A 17,213-nucleotide genomic window follows, 5' to 3' on the forward strand; every position below is an offset into this window, starting at 1 on the left:
GGACATTTGTGAGGTTTTTCAGCAACACTTGTAAATATTTAAATTGTAGGCATAATATTGTAGGCACGTAATTCTTTGATGATTAGTACGTTGCTGTAAATAAAGAATACCTGGTCAGCTCAAGCAGATGACTAAGTAAGTTTGCTAGCTCTGTGTCAGACATTATTGTCATTTATTGTACAAGTTGATTTGGGGTCTGGTCAAGCAGATCAGTGTTGCAGTACGATTTATGAGGTGCCAAGTAGCATGTTAGTATGGGAGGAAAGTTAACTGACTATCATTGTTAACACTGTGGAGGAAGAGTAGGGAAGAGACTCATGTCCACGATTACCTGCCTTCCCACCTGCACAGGCTCTGGAGTTGGGTTCTGTGGATTTGCAGCTCTGAAGGAGAAAAGCATTAAACTTCTACAAATTGTAATTTTCGTAACTATTTCTTAAAATCCCTGCTAGTTTCATAAATACTGTTTTTCTTTTGATAAAGTTTGAGAAACCTTATGATAATGGAATCAACAAAATGTGGTAGAAGCAATTACTGCTCCTGGAGTTACAACTTCTAAAGATAACTTTTTGTAGTGATCTTTCTTGATTCTGAACAATAATGTATTGTTTTATTTTTGCAGATGACTATGGATGAGAAATATGTGAACAGCATTTGGGATCTCCTAAAAAATGCAATCCAAGAGATCCAGCGTAAGAACAATAGTGGTCTCAGTTTTGAGGAGCTGTATAGGAATGCATATACAATGGTGTTGCATAAACATGGTGAAAAGCTCTACACTGGACTAAGAGAAGTGGTCACTGAGCATCTAATAAACAAGGTATGTCATTTTATGGATTAAAATTGAAGTGTCTTTTATGAAAGAATTCTGAATAGTTATTTAAATGACCAAAAAATCTAACTTTATTATGTTACCTTGTGTTGAAATCATATTGCTACCCTCAAAAATGGTAGCTTAGAGCTAGCATCAAGCTTAAATGCCTTCATATTCCAGTTACTGTTTGTTGTAAGTTACTGATGGAGGGCAGACCGTAGGAAGCATTCGAGAGTGTGTAACAGGAAACAACTTCAGCTGAAGCGTAACTATTGAGAGCTGGGAATTTTAAAAAAAAAGGTTTGTGGCCTTTTGGTGGTATTTTGTGACTTTCTCAGAATAAATCTTGGTTTGTTTTCCATTCAGTTTTTCATCTGTGGAACAAAATAAATACCAGTCTAACAACCTGTTTGTTATGGGCTAATGAACTAATTCACAAGTTAATGAAAGAATTGTTCTAGGATTACACTATTTAAAGAGGCGGTAGGCAATATACGAAACATCAGCTAAGCAACAACAAAAGTCCTGAGTAGTCTGCATTCTATCATTTCAGCCTTTTCACAACCATGTAATTCGATTAAAATGACATGCAGAAACTTCTTGTTTCTGAAGATGTATCATCTGAGAAAAGGGCTCTTCATATTTCGTGTTAAACCATAGCACCACCTCTTCAGTCTTTGTGAGGAAAGTTTAGGGTTGATTAATAAGTACGTAATTGAAAAAAAGTTAAAACTCACTTTTTATGAGTCCAGATAATATTTAGTGGTAATAGGATCCTAAGTCTAGGGAAGATGCCTTACTCCTTGCGGTAACGTCCATAGCTGCCTATCTTTGAAAAGACACGCGTGTCCAGTTTGATCCCATATGCTGGTTGTGGGTACAGATGGAGTATCAGATTTTTGTCCAGTTATTACAACATTTGAAAAGGAAAGTCGTACACCATCATGCGTCTTGGATGATTACTTCTGGCTGAATTACACAGAGTGGATGGGAAGTTTATATCTAAATAATGCATAATGCTTGGGGAGCTTTTTGTGCATTCTAACTGGAGTTACTGCTGTGGCAGAGAAGTGTGTTGTTTCTTTTATAAAATCTTAAATTTCAAAGCCGTGCTCCAGACAAGTGTAGTCTAAAACCGCTTTGAATATGGGGCTTTTTTACTGTTTTACTTCATATAGGAAACATCCTATATGAAGTGGCTAAATGATTTATGGCTCTATTCTATAATTGTAGCATATTTGTGGCTCTCAAACATTTCTATTTTCATAATCTGTGCATTCATGATCTGTACTAGTCTTACAAAATGTGGCAAATGGCTGAGGCTTTTTGTGCCTTGTTCTTGTATAATTGCCTATGGTTACAGTCTATACTTAATAGTAATCATGACACTAAACTTTTCTTCTTCCTAGATTTTAGTTTCTCCTGGTTTAATTTGAGGAAGTCTTGTCTTTGTTCCTAGCTATTGTGCATATTAAAAATTATACATATGCAAAATCAATTATTCTGAAGTGCTGATTGTGGCAAATTGACAAAAGAGCAGAAGACCCTCTGAGTTTTTACTGTCACTGCAGTGGCTGAGAGGGTTGCACAGATACCAGTGTAGAGAAATGCCTTTCTGACACTTAATGCTATTGTATCTGATGCTTAAAAAGAATATCTTCTCCAATGATCTAGTGTTCTCATCTTTACTGTGATTGATCAAATTATATCTATGTTTATGGGTAACATAAAAATAGATGACCCAGAGTTTTTTAAATAAAAGGCTAACTACTGAGTTTTAGTAATTAAATGCTGTGAAGTTAAAAAGGCTAAATTGTTCAGATCTCTGGTGATGCCGTCCTATAAATTCAATAATCCCAGGAAAAGATTAAAAAAAGAAAATGTGACTTCTGTCAAAAAGTTCTGAACAATAAAGACAACTTTCTGTAGGTTCAAAGCAATTCCTTATACTTTTTGGTGGTTTGCTTAAGGATGTCATGTTGAGGCAGTTATAGATGGAAGTATAGAAAAAATAGTGCATTGTTTATTAAGAATAGGATCAGTTCTGTAACGGCATCTTGTGATTGTGCCATTAGTACTTGTTGTAAGATAGATAAAAAGAAGTTTTTGTTTAACCTCATACTTTATGTAACAGAAATTTTAGAGGAATGTTGTATTTTCACTGTCTCTGTTGAAGAGCAGTTCTCTGTTAAATGTTAAGTCACTAATTAATGATAAATGCTCTCATCACAAGTCTTTGTAAACTTCTATTCAGAGAATCAATGGTGGATGCTAGAGTTCAGAAGAGGGAGATTTTGCCGACTGAAATGCTGTTCATGAAATCTGTTAACTATTATGAAAATGAAAATGTGCAGGAATGAATAGATTTTAGTGAAGGACTACACTCAGATCAGGGAGTGCTTCTGAACAGCCAAACCCCAATTTTGAATTGCTGGAATCCTTGAAAAAGAGTTGCCATTTGCTGTCCACATCTGCTGGTTATCTTTCTACAAAACAGTTGTGTTCCTGTAGTATTCCAGTCATGCTGGATAATAAAGAATAGATGAAGAGACTAAGTAGAGGCAGTGTATTTGTTCGGATGATTTTACAATTAGTTTTCAAGCTTGGAAAGCATAAGTTTTTATTTTTGCTGTGGGCTATTAAGGGCTGTATTTACGCTTTGTGCTTATTTAGTTGCTAAATGAAAGTTGTGCTTACTGAGCATTTTTATTAGAAGGACCAAACCTTTAAAGAAGAAAATTATTTAACTTCTCAACAAGAAAACATAATATTGTGTACTCTCTTTACAGCCTGTTTAATTGTAAACAAAATTATACGTGCAAACATGGACAGTACAAGACATGAGCATGCAAGCAAGTTACTATAAAGTGTGCTTGGTTTTGAACTTGCAGACCCTAACGGCTTGTAGTTACAGTCACCAGGTTCTGGCTGCTTGATGGAGGCAGTGGTAAGCCAGGTAGCTTACTCTGCATCATTGGCAGGAGTCAGCTATCTTGAACTACCTTGTTTTTACTACAGGGTAAGGACATGCTAAAGCTTGTCTTTGCCTCTATACTGACATGATTATTAAAGTATAGTACACGTAGAATTGAATTTAAAAATACTGTTGTATAAAAAGTACTGAAACCTTTCATCTGTATTCAAGCATTTAATTCTTGTGCATCTGGTACTTCATTGATTTTTCCCTTTCTTCTTGTTCAGAAGTCTTGTAGCTTGATGTGGATGTGCTTCCTTCACACTTCTGAGCCTAGTCTGTTACTTCTTCACACAAATGTAAAATTGTTTTTAAAAAACAAACACACAAAGCTCTTTAAACTATTTGATAAGCAACATCACTTGTGGTAGAATAAAAAAATCTTGAAGTTCAAAAGTTTGCAGGATAATATTTTTAAAGTTTCTTCCATTTTTATGAACACTTCATAGTCTAGTGAAATCTAAACCCATGACATGCAACATGTCATATATATTCTGTAAATTGTGTGTGTGTGACAAAGGAATTGATTGATTTGTTGGCCAAGCCCAATACAGTTTTGTTGGTTTTTCTGTGCAGTGTACGTCAGAGATTCAGAGATGTAAAGGACTGTCCTAAACTTAAGTGGGCTGAAACATACTGGTTTGGGGAGATACTAGAGCGTTACTGAAAAGGAAGAGGTGCTTGGGATATTCTCATGTCCTATAAGATTTCTTGACCTTACAAACATTTCTGTTACTGTCTGTTGCTGGCATACCAGAATGCCTTACGACATGGTGGTCTTTGCTGATATAACTGGTGGAGTTCGGTAGCGCCAGTGCATACTATTTCAGAATAATAATAAAGGCAGGCATGCAAGACAGCCGTTGGTAAGGGGGGTACAGAGCCAGTCATTGTGGCAGTGTTGTTAAGTGCAGCAGGAATTGTAGGGGGTGCTGGTGCAGAAGGTATGGGGTGAAGGAAGCTTGTCTACTCTGGGGCTTATAAAGGTATGTCTAGGATCCTTGGCAAGCTTTAAAATTTGCTGTTGTGGTGTTGCAGAGAGAAGGGGAGAGAGAAGATAGGAATCTCCTACAGGGAGTTAGAAATTCTTTCCATGACATCTGTGAAATAGGAAGGAATGACATGGGGAGTCGTTTAGGAGACAAATAAATTAGTGAGCATTAGGGTGTACTGTAAGCCTGACTGACAATGTATGAAGTGTTATCTGCCTTTACCTTTCTTTAATGATGTTTTAAGATGATTTTGTGCAAGTGTGCAATTATATGGAGGGCAAAAGGATGTGAGGGAATTGCCAGAAAGTAAATGCAATTCAGAATCATCAGTATTCTTCAGTGTTTTTTTTCCTTTCAGCAAAAGGGATAGCAGCTGCAGGGATGAACAGACACATTTCTGGTAAAGTCATAGTTAATCTGTTAACTTAGTTGGTCCTCTTAGGATTTTAGAGTACTATCTTTTGGACTACTTGGACTTTTGTAGAAGATGAAGAAACTCCATAATAAAATTTCTGAGACCTTGAGGTCTTAGTTGAGAAAGTGCTGTTCTGTACTGCTGCTCCCCACGGAAGGTTCTGGCTGTCCTTACAGTAGTGGAAATTACATAATTGAACTATTGGTGCTGCTGCGTCAGGCCAGGCACTGTAAGAGAGAAAATACTAGGCCATAAGTCTGCTTTGTGTAGGAGAGTTATTTAAAGATATTGAAAGCTTATGCCAACAAACTATTCCTAAGAGATTGGCGGGGGAGGGTGCTATATTTCTTTAAGAGCTATATCCAGTGTAAAATACAGTTGAGCCTGAAGTTATATACAAGATTTCATTCTTGCAAATATAAGAAGACCTTACGTAGATGATGAAGCTGCTGATTTATTTTTGAGACTGTATATGGACAGTCCAATTTAAGCTGGATATGCCTGCCAATTTACTGCATAACTGCAAAGAGTGTCATAGAAATCACTACAAGCTCAGCTAATTGAAAGTAACATTCTGCTGATAAAAATCTTTGAGATTGAAATTTTCTGAAGGCTTTGGAAGAGCAGCAGCTGTCTCTGAAGGGCTTCCTTCTCTACAGAAGAGTGTGGATATCTGGGTTTCTTTACTACAAGTCATTTCTTCCACCAAAGTGATTTGACTCTGTACCTTTGCATGGCTAAGATGTTCGGTGCATTATTGTAGTTTTCCTGTAATATTGTATTCATGGCCCGTACAAGGAATGTGTTCAACACTTAACTAACTAGATGGCTGTTGTAAGCGATAATTTCATTGGCTTTTGTAGCAACTAAAAGAACGGCTTCCCAAACCTGTCTGCAGCTTAAAATAAACCTAGGAGAGTGTCATTGAGAAGCCTCACAGAGAGACTCTTAGAGTAGTTTTGTTGTACAGCACCCATTCCTGGATTTAAAACACATTTCCAGAAAGCCACATGGCATGCTGCATGGAGCAGAAGTGGCACAGATCCGAGCGCTCCCATGTCTGCTTGGAAGCAAGCCGTCATTGCTACCTGGTGGCAAGCACTCCCTTTGGCTACCAGCTGGTGTGTGATTTGGCACTGGCTGGTCTAGTAGGATTATTGCAATAGATGTGTGTAATTACAAAGCCACACTGCCTCTGTGTTGTTATAAAAAATAAAAACCTTTGATCCTTGAAGAGTTCTCTGATGGCCTTGTACACTTGGGTAAAATTGATCTATCCCTACCCTGGTTATCTGTGCTTGTAAACTAATCATGCTTTTAGTTTTGCTTTGGTAAATTTTACTAGTGTGGGTGATCTACCAAATAATGTTTCCAGTGTTTTTCCATATTGACTAAAGAAGTGAAAGCAACCATGTCATGTTTGTTTCTTTTGTTCTGGGAGATTCTGTGTACTCTTTACAAGTAGGGCTGGTGAAGTCTTAATGCATATTTGCATTTTAGCTGAAAACTACATAGATTGGATGACAACAGGACACACATTAGGGAGACCAGAGGGTAAATGATGATCACTATCAGAAAGAATGAGGCAGCTAAGCAGTGCTGGTTTGTGACTTAAAACTGCATATTGTGTTTTCCAAAAGCAAGGAGGAAAGGCCTTGCCCAGGTTTAGGGAGTAGGTGTTTGAAGATTTCTGAAAGCTTTGAACAACCTGCAAGCATTCCTATATTACCTAGATTCAATAACAAGGTGAATATTATGGGGTAAGTTTCCACAGCTTCTCAAGAAGAGAACGCTGTGTTCGTATGATATGTCATGCTGTGTTTCTGGTTTGCTCATCTAAGTTTATGGAGTGTATGTAGTAGTGTGGCAGACTGAAGTTTTTGTTATGCTGGTTTTGCCTAATAACTTCATAAAGCTTAAATGGCAGAATGAAGTCTGTCAGGTGGTTGCATCTGATGTTGGTGCAGCTTGTGGCTGCTTGTCATGTGTGTTTTGTTTTCCTGTTTGAATTCTTTATACTGAGATTTACACTATCACACAAGTACAAATGCAAATCTATAAATGTAAAAATGCGCTCTGGTTACAACAGAGGGCAGAATGTATTCTGCATGTTATGGCAAAAGTCTATTCACATGTTTTGTTAACTCTGGAATAATTTTTTTACATTCTGTCAGGTTTCTCTTTTACATGAGTTTAAAGCTTAGCACTGTAGTGTATGCCTACTTCATGAAAATCAAAATACAAAACTGGTTGTTCTTTTTTATTAGTGGGGAGTTAGTAGTGTCAAAAAGAAATAAAGCCTGAAGTCGATGGGACAAATGAATCAATGAGCAAATATGTTTGTGAAAACTATGATGACTTTCTTTTGTTTCCTGGAGTCTTGTTGTTGGCGATTATGAACTATTAGTATAAGAGTCTGGTCTTTACAAGTGATTGTTTCCTTTCAGAACTGTTGTTTGCTGTAACTTTATGCTATCTCAGCATGTCTTTCTAAATGTCATCATGGGCTATTTTGCACCTGTACTTGTTCCTGTTTGTAACATTTACCAGTACTACCCAATATTCTGAAATTACTTGTGATAGTAACGTTAACGTTAATTGAAACACTATAGCATAGGAAATTAAACCTTTAAGGAGTTATAAAAAATATTTTTAGCATTTGAGATTTCAGGTATTCCTTTGGAATTTTAATATCTATGTTTATTTTGTTGCTCTTGTTTTTAGCCTGATTTTTCTTACTTGTGTGAAGTCTTTATTTTTACACAGAAGTGAAATACAAGGTAGGGATGGTCAATACCCAGGAAAAGCGAGAACTCGTTCATAATATTCAAGTTCATAGAACAGCAAGAATTTTTTTTTTTGAAGCAGAGCTTGTTAAGATTTAAATGATGCAGGAGAAACTGACTTGGGTTTATGACAATATATTATTTCTCTACTTCAGGTGCGAGAAGATGTGTTAAACTCCTTGAATAACAACTTTCTACAAACACTAAACCAAGCATGGAACGATCATCAAACAGCGATGGTGATGATTAGAGACATTCTGATGTATATGGTGGGTATTCTGCTTTTTTACACATTTAACTTAATGCAGTAAATTGTCTTTTGACAAATGTAAACAAATGAGCTGGAGGGGTAAAAAGGCATGGTGTGCTTACCAGTCTTCTTCCTAAGACTACTGTCTGTCCCTTGTTTTGCATTCCCTGTGTGCATGCAAGACTATTATGGGTGTGTGACAAATTATAATTGGATTCTTCTTTCAGGTTATCTCATTATCACTTGAAAAATGCATCTGAAAAGTGGTTGAATTTTGCAAAATTCTTAAAAAGTAAGCTCATCAGACCCATGCTGGCAGGTTATAGATGTTACTTGCATGTTTTAGTTCATGTGGTAGTGGTTTCTTGCTGTGGAAGGCATGATGGTATAAAGCCTCCTCAGACTTCCAGTGTAGTTGTTTTTTAAGCTGAAGGGTTTGAAGAGGATATCTTTGCTTAGGTACAGTCTGTATGCTTGAACGTTAAATTCTAATTGAATCGTTTGCTGTTCATATAGAGCTTGGGTACAAGATTAAGCAGTGAACATAGATGAGAATGTGATCTTTGGTTGCATGGTTGTCATTTTAAAAGAAAAAAGAAAAGCATGCATTCCTTACCTGATAGCTAACAGAAAAGGCCTTTTTTGAAGAGAGCTGGCCTTACATTTTTGTCTGGATTGTGCTATGCTTTAGGTAGTTAGTGTATGTTTAAATTCCCAGAATGGTGGGCGTGCTCTGAGGATGCGGGAGAGTGTGATTTGCGTAGCTTCTAGCCAAATGCTTTAACTTCAGAAGGAAAAGAAATGTTGAAACACTGTGGGGTTTTTTACGTAAAATATTTTTTTTTTTTCCAAAATATCGTACCGAAGATAGTACTTTATGCAGTATTCGACAGTGAAGAACAGATAATGGTAATGCTTTTGGTTTTTTGTTAAAAAAAGATGATGAACTGAGATTGTACTCTTATCTGCTGAACAGCGGGAGTTAAGATCTTATCTTGTACCTGTTAAAGATCTCATGCTATGAAATTGAACCTGTTTGTATTAGCTGTGAAGAAACCGTACTTGGTTAATAAGCTACTAAAAGTTAAAGAATTTGGAGTAATTACTGTAGCCACAAAGCTGAATTTTTTATTATTTTTTAAAAAGTAATTTAGTGACTTTCATGTTGTGGGATTTATGAGGGGGGTGGGGTGGTTTTGGGTTTTGTTTGTTTGTTTAAGATGGGAAAAGACCACATATTTAAAGATAGAAGTCTGGATAAAATGCCTTCAGTAACACTTAATGATCTGTGTGTTATCTTGCCAAAAGGAAGACTGAGAGGTTATTTTGAAGATGTACTGTCTTTGCCATGAGAAATCCTGGAATCTCTAATCTGTTTGTGAAGGACAAATACAAATCAATTGCTGCTAGTTGCATCTGGGCAAATTCAAGAATAGTTAACAAATAGAACATTCTACCAAAGCTGGTGATGAATTTTCAGAAACAGTAGAAGGTACAATCCAGAGCTTTCTAGGGGAGCAGCTGTTGTGTTTTAGCCAAATACTGTGTATTATTTCAGTACAGGAGGTGCTGGATGCTCCAAGGTCCATAGGTGGTCAGAGTGGATAATGCAATGTTAATCTGCTTCTCTTAAATTCGTTAAATCTTTGATCCCTCAAACAGTGTCAGAGAAAGCTGGCTTATCAGCTATTCCTGTTTTAGTGTATTGACCGGTATATTGAGGACCAAGAAGTCCACTCTTTGAGGAAGGGTTGCATGCTTCAGTTACAACTTTTGGGGGGAGATGAGAGCTGTTTCCTCAGTGTTTTTTGTGCTCAGGAGAGCAGTGCCTTGACTTCTGTTTGAAGCTTGCGCGTGCTGTTAGAACAGCCAGCCAGCCTTCTCTTTTCTACCAAAATTTCAGACAATGGAGACCTGCAGCATTCCTACAAGTGCAAATTGGACTTCATTGGGTTATATTTTAGATTCAGAAAAGAATAATAAACAAATAAACTCGAATACCTCTGGAATGTAAAGTCTTTCATGTGCTGTTTGACAGTTCCTAATTATTTCAAATGAGTGTTCAGTTGAGGTCTCCACCTGACTAATTATTTGCCTCCCATAGGCTTTTTTCCTTGTACCAAAATGAGACACAAAGAAACAGAAAAGACACATCTAGAATAAAATATATTTGTAGATAATAGTAAAAATATAATAAATTTCTCTTTCAAAATCCTTATTTATACTTGTCAAACTTGAGGACCACTGATGTCTGTTAATCATAAAAACCATGTTACATTATAGATGTTTGTAAATTTAAACTTTATTAGATAGAACTATCTAATGCAAGGAGCTGATACAATGGGCAGAGTCCCTCCTTTTCTTTGACTTGGAGGGGCATAAGACAAATTGTCATTAGAAAATACATGCTTTGATTACAAATTAAAGTATAAGCTATGGTTTAAAATGGGACTAGTCTCAAAGATTTGCAGTTTCACCTTTGTCCCTGGGATGTCCTGTTGAGTGAAACATAATTCTGCTCATTGGAAAGAGTCTAAGAGCAGGAAGCTTCTAGTCTTGAGTATGTTTCAAGAAATTCATAAAATAAGAAATGATTTGTTCTTTTATGATGTTGAGTCTGAGTGAAATGTAGTTTTGTAGTGATATGCTTGTGTCAGAAGTAGTTTATACCTTTTTATTCAAGCACAGCTAATATAATTTACATTAAAAATATTTTTAATCTTAAAAAAAAACACCACTGTATAAACTCAGTCACTAGGCATTGTTAATTGATATGCTTGTGTTCCACCGGGAGAGGTATATGCAATTATAATATGTTTATAAATAAAGGATAACCCGATCCTTCTCTTATTTTGTAGGCTATCCCAATTACTTACCTATCAGTTTCAGGAAATGTACCTATTGGTACCCAACAAGCCACAGTCTGACATCAGTGGAAGTAAAACATCTAACATCATCTTGAATTCTAATCTTACTGTCTTAAATTCTTGCTTTAGCCTGGTGATTGTACATCTTAAACTAAACTATATCTGTTTTAATGCCATGTTTGTTTTCCAGACTACTTTCACCTATTAGCTCCCATATGATCTGAGTCAAAACAAACACCTCTCCAACCCACCTTAATCTCTTTCCTCTGTTTAATTTTGCCACTTCTAAAATAAAACTTAATTCACATAGATCTTTTTTAGAAAAGTGTGTATTTTGGACAATGGGATTTGTGCATTGTTATGATACTTAATGGCTAGAATACTTGCTGTTTGAGGTTTATGGCAGGATTTCGTTTTACGTGCAGAACCTCTTCCACAAGACACTCATAAAGTTTGCCTTATAGTTGCTTTTTAAAAAAGTGTATTACCTTGTCTCTTGTGTCGTGGTTGCTATCTGGAAAAGTCTGCTTGATTTCAGGTCTGTTGTATAATGTAGTTTTAGTGTGAGGTTTTGCAACCTGAAATTGCACAAAACAGGCAAATCTAACTTCCTGGGATATTCCAGTTTCCACAATTGAATTTCAAGTTTACATAGTTCCACTGTATTTTGTAGTGTATGTGCACTAGCTCTCCTCCTTTTGTTTTCCGTGTTTAGGCTACAGTAATCAGTGCCAGAATAATGTAATGCTCTCTGTAAATTCATGGCACTGTCTGCAGCAAGCAGTGAAGTACCAAAGCAGTGAAGTCATGTCCTAAGTAGCGTCTTCACTAAGTCAAGTCATGTACTAAGACATGTTGAAGTAGTGAAGTAATGTACTGCATTTGGGCATATCTGAAATTCAGTCTCACGTCTGCAGCGTAGGTATGCGTACCTACAATAGTTTTTATTTAGCTACTGTACATGAGAGCAGCAGTGCAGGTGCAGTTATTCAGTCTTCTCTTCAGGCACATGAGCGTGAGTATTCTTGGAACATCTTACGGAAACGGGCCTGATCTGGATTCTGAGGTGTCCCTTCTTCACTACTTGTGCTTGCTAAATTTAAAGCAATTTCAGGTACGCAAGCGCAGCGGTCACACCCCTGGCTGCGTTATAGGCATATGGGTAGTGCCAGTTAAACACTGTCAGAAGTGAACAATTACTCTTGCGAATACAGCTCTGTATTTTGCAGAGGGCAGAGCATTCCCTTCTCATCTGTGTGGTGCACAAAGACAGTGTCTTGATTTTGGTCAGCTCTGACAGTTCGGCTGTGTGAGTTTTGACCTCGGGGCATATGACTGTCATTGTTCATGGCTTATGCACAAGGTAGTAAGGAGAAGTGTTGTTTTTATTTTCAGAACTAGGATCAAAGACACTTGCTATATATATACACAACGGTGTCTGAAGGCTACATCATTCAGGTAGTGCGTCCATGCAGAGATGGGCAAAATGTGCCTGGTGATGTTTTACAGTAGGTAACTTGCTTTAGTTGAGATCAGAATTATTCTGCAGTGTAAGCAGCGTTGTAGTTTATGAATAATTGCTGTTTGAAACTCCACCCTTGTCTCCTGAGAGTTACTCTTACCTTTAAGCACCTGCTGGTTCTCCCTGTGGGAAGTGATTGCTGTTCAGTAGCATGTAGCCTTGTCAGTCAAATCTGTTCCCAAATGGGGCTTCCTGTCTCTCAGAATTTTTTTTAGGTTGGGAGAGCTTCCAGTAAACAGCAAAAGTGATCTGTTACCGAGGGTAAGCACATCAGCAGTATCAGGAGCGTTGATGCTGCTGCTCTAATTTGGGTATTGGAGAGTGATCTGGCTTGCTAAAGAGGCATTGCTGTTACACTGAGAAGAGTTTCTAGTGCAGTTGCAATTTCATTTCCTAATAGCAGTGTTTAGCACTGCCACAGCAGGAGCTATGCAGATGAGTCATGATCATGGCTTTAATCCATTTTGATACCCTGCTGCCTGTGCTTCAGAGGCCTGAATATTCTTTGGAAATAATATATATATTCTTTTCTCCTCAAGTTATATAGTATCTTAGACACTGCTTTTTAGTTTTCTCTTTCATCTCTTTGAAAGTGTATTTTAAACTTGTCTTACTTTAGAATCACATTTATTTCTGTTCTTGATGCAAGTATGTAAATAAGGGAGCGAAATAAATAGCCCTGTTTCTAAATAGCAGAAAAAAAGAGTAACATATTCCAAAGATCCAGACCACCATGTGTCACTAAACTGACTTGATGAGACCAATTAGTAAACTTTTTGCTTTGAGTCATAGCTGAACTTGCTTCACGAGCCACCGAGTAGGGATATGGTCTAGGCAATCCTGCTCCGGCAGGGGGATTGGACTAGATGATCTTTCGAGGTCCCTTCCAATCCCTAACATTCTGTGATTCAGTGATATCTGACCCATTACCATCTTGTTTTTTCATTTAAATTAAGTGCTGCCTGTCTGAAGGGGGTGAGTGGGAAATCATTCATGAATTGTGGAATCTGGTGTTCGCTTTCCTCTGGTCATCAAGTGGCACTCTGGCATATAATTAGCATAGGAATAATTTTGCCATGTAAATTCAGCTGTTAAAATACTACAGGGTGTGCTGTCTGTTCCTTCTAATTTTTTCTAATTGAGGAATTTATATTAACTTATAATTTTGTAATCTTTTTTCCATAGTCTGAAGGATGATTTTTTTTTTTTTAAATAGTTTAGTTTTCTAGGTGTTTGAGTAACTTTACACTTGAGTTCTGAGTGTGGTAAAGCACTTCAAGTAATTGATGGAACCAGTGGAGAAGCTAATCTTTATACTCAATTTCAAACATTGACCTTCATCCTTTATAGAATTTGATTTTTTTTTTTTTTTTTTAATTTTGTTACAGCTATGTAAATTCTCAGGAAACCTTATTACAATCAAATTTGTGAGTGGGTACAAAACACTTAACTTTTTCTTATATCATCATCCTGAGGCTTAAATGGTAGTAAAGCAGTATTTTTAGTAGTTACCCAAACTATTGCATTAGAGGAATGGATTATGCCCAGACAGAAATGAAAAAAAAAAATCATTGCTTATCTCAGAAATAGTTTGTAAAAACTCACAAGTTTTGTATTCGTAATGTTGTTTTAAGTGGTCTTGCCTGGTACAGCACTACTGGATATTAAGTGAATACACTCATTTTCTGTCTGCTAGTAACTTGATTAATAGTCTTCCTTTTCTAGAGAGTTGGTAAGTTGGGAGAGAGGAATAGAAAAGGGGAGACATTTTTGGAGCATTTCTGCGGGTAGCAGTAAGAAACTCTGGGTGTCTGCTTAGCAATGTCTCAGTCAACTCTGTATGATGGTGTTTGGGCTACACGGACTTGGAACGCTGTTCTGAGGATCGACCTCGATTTGTAAATGTAGGTAGTATAGGGCTAGTGGATAGTTGAGGAGCTTGATCCTTCCTATAGACTGAGATTATGTATGGAGGTAGAATTTAAACCCATATTGAAACATAAAAATTATTCTTTCTTCTCTCCCCCTTCTTTTCTCTTTTTGCGAGGTGTGTGTATGTGTGTGATTTTAATGAAACATAACAAGGCTTCAAGATACTTGATCAAGTTGAATGAAAGTGAATTTTTTTGGGGGGGGAGTCAACAGAAATCTTCTGTACAATTTTGCAGTAACAATCTATACACTTTTTGATTGGAACTATTCTCATTTTAGCTTTACTTTTTCTTCTGTTCATCTAATGATGCTATTTCAGGAAATTTCACTGAATATTGAGGAGGAACTGTCTGCCTAAAAGGAGTGGTAGGAAGATGTGTGGGAGAAGGGGAAAAATTATTTTTTCTTAAAAGAACAAAAAGGGGTGAATGGAAAGGGTTTGAGTAGATAAGTAAAACCTCTTTCAGATTGTGCCATGAATTTTGTCAGCATTTGGAGATTCCTCTGCCCCCAAACTAAAAAGTAGCAAGGCTGTAGATTTGTTCTGGCATGCTTTAGTCATAAATGCTGTGCTTACAGTCTTAAGCAAAGGAGACTTTCTATGTAAATGGAATTTTGGGAAATGGGACTGATTTTGAATTTTGAGGGTATTCTTAATTTCTTTTTATGAAGAAAGAAGATTAATTTGATTATTTCTGTACAGTGGCAATACGACCAATTTCTTGCAGTTTTGAATAGCATGAGTGTACTGAATTTAAAAATTTATTGCTGTGTATGCCTTCGTTGTAGGACCGTGTATATGTGCAACAAAATAATGTGGAGAATGTCTACAATTTGGGCTTGATTATTTTTCGAGATCAAGTTGTGCGCTATGGCTGTATTAGAGATCACCTGCGGCAAACTCTGCTGGATATGATTGCAAGAGAAAGGAAAGGAGAAGTTGTAGACAGGTAAGATGTTTGTAAGTGACTGTCTTTTGTTGTAAATAATACCTGTCAATTTTTAAGAGTGAATGAAGAACGTACACAAATAAATCATTACTTAAGGCCACAATTCTGATCACAAGTAAAATTTCTAAATAATCTGGAATAACATATTTCTTTGTACATTAAGGTTTAGCATAATGGTAAATGGGGAAGCTCATTAATATATTTTTAATATTGTGGTTTTTATTAAAACTTGTTGAATCCCTCCATTACTGGCTTGTGCAAGAGCATTTGGTTGTTTCGACAATTTTCTGCCTCTTGCCAGCCTGTATCTCCTCTGTACTGAGAAGTTGTTTAATTTTCTTGTACCTTTTTTTAATTTTTATTTTTGAAGTTTTCCTTTTTAATTCTATTTCGCTTCCTCATGTTTTGATCCATCTGTTTCTTGGTAGTTCAGTTGCATCTCTGAGCTTCTAAATCTGTTCCTCGTGTTCTCCGGCCAGTTTAGTGGATGTGGAGTGGAGTTTTGTGCCACACAGTGCGGATACTGCAGCTGAAGTAACTTCAAATTTGCAAGTTTTCTTGTGCTTCTCCAGTTTCAGAGCAGCTGTTGGGTGTGGAGATATGTAAACTCCATGCTACTTTGGCTGCAGTTCTGTGACTGAGATTGCCCAACACACAATTTATGAAGAGAAAAATGCTCCCTGGCAACAGCTGTGTATTGTCCCCTACTGCCAGAAAGTGGAATTTTTTCCTGGATGCAGTTCTGTTGTTTTCACATTTTATTGATGTGATTCTATGCCTAACCAAATGCTTAACTAGCTGATACATTTTTGGTTTGTGTATGTTTTGTTGTTGTTGTTGTTGTTTTTTAAAACAACAAAAAACAACCAACCAAAACCCCCAAACTTTTCACAGCAACTTCCATCTGTGCAGTTGGTTTGAACTGCTGAATTCTAACCTACATGTGCAGTTTTCATTTTTCTTTGAAGTAGTATTTTCAGTTATTTTCTTTTGTGTTGAAATATATTCTTAATAGTTTTCTGAGTTAGTAGAACTTAAGACCTGCTTCCCTATCATTGTATTTAAAATATTTAATAAACATTGTCAGCTCCTTAGTTTAGAACAAAACCAATCAGTCTTGCTCTTGTTATCTTCTTGAAAACATGTCATGTACCAAACAGATTTAGGATGGATTTTCTATTACTATATTTTTTAATTTTATATTTTATTTTTATTCACTATATTTTATTTTATTTAAGTTAATATTATGTTCTGAGTTGTTATTCTGCTATGTACTCTGTCTTACAAGCATGCAGATTTCTCAAGTTGTTAACAACTTACTTTTTGGCAGAGGCGCAATAAGAAATGCTTGCCAGATGTTAATGATTCTAGGTCTTGAAGGAAGATCAGTCTATGAAGAAGACTTTGAGGCTCCGTTTTTGGAGATGTCTGCAGAATTTTTTCAGGTACAGCAATGTTGTAATATCATATTTGGAATGTTGTTATAACTGCCTGGAATTGTGAGAATTGATGGTATTTTGAGTAATTGCTGCTTATTTGATGAGTATGTTCATCTCTATTAAATGAAATCAGAAAAGAAATTACTTTGTGGAAAAAGTAACACAAATATTACAGAATTACCATAATATGAGTGCAGCTTTGAGCTGTGGGTGCCAATAACATGTAAAGTAATCATCATGCTAATCTTGTATCTGCTTTGGGCTATTTCATG

The 17,213-nt window shown here is 36.5% G+C and overlaps 1 protein-coding gene across 1 annotated transcript in view; it reads left to right on the plus strand.

The window, feature by feature from the left end:
* The window catches only part of CUL3 (cullin 3), a 58,327-nt gene that overhangs the window by 18,621 nt on the left and 22,493 nt on the right, over positions 1 to 17,213 (plus strand). Inside the window, exons 2-5 of the mRNA XM_068406668.1 lie at positions 623 to 820; positions 8,137 to 8,250; positions 15,342 to 15,502; positions 16,833 to 16,947. Coding sequence (XP_068262769.1) covers positions 623 to 820; positions 8,137 to 8,250; positions 15,342 to 15,502; positions 16,833 to 16,947 — 588 coding nt within the window. The remainder of the gene's footprint in view (positions 1 to 622; positions 821 to 8,136; positions 8,251 to 15,341; positions 15,503 to 16,832; positions 16,948 to 17,213) is intronic.

This window comes from Nyctibius grandis, chromosome 8 (genome assembly GCF_013368605.1).
Source record: "Nyctibius grandis isolate bNycGra1 chromosome 8, bNycGra1.pri, whole genome shotgun sequence".
NCBI lineage: Eukaryota > Metazoa > Chordata > Aves > Nyctibiiformes > Nyctibiidae > Nyctibius > Nyctibius grandis.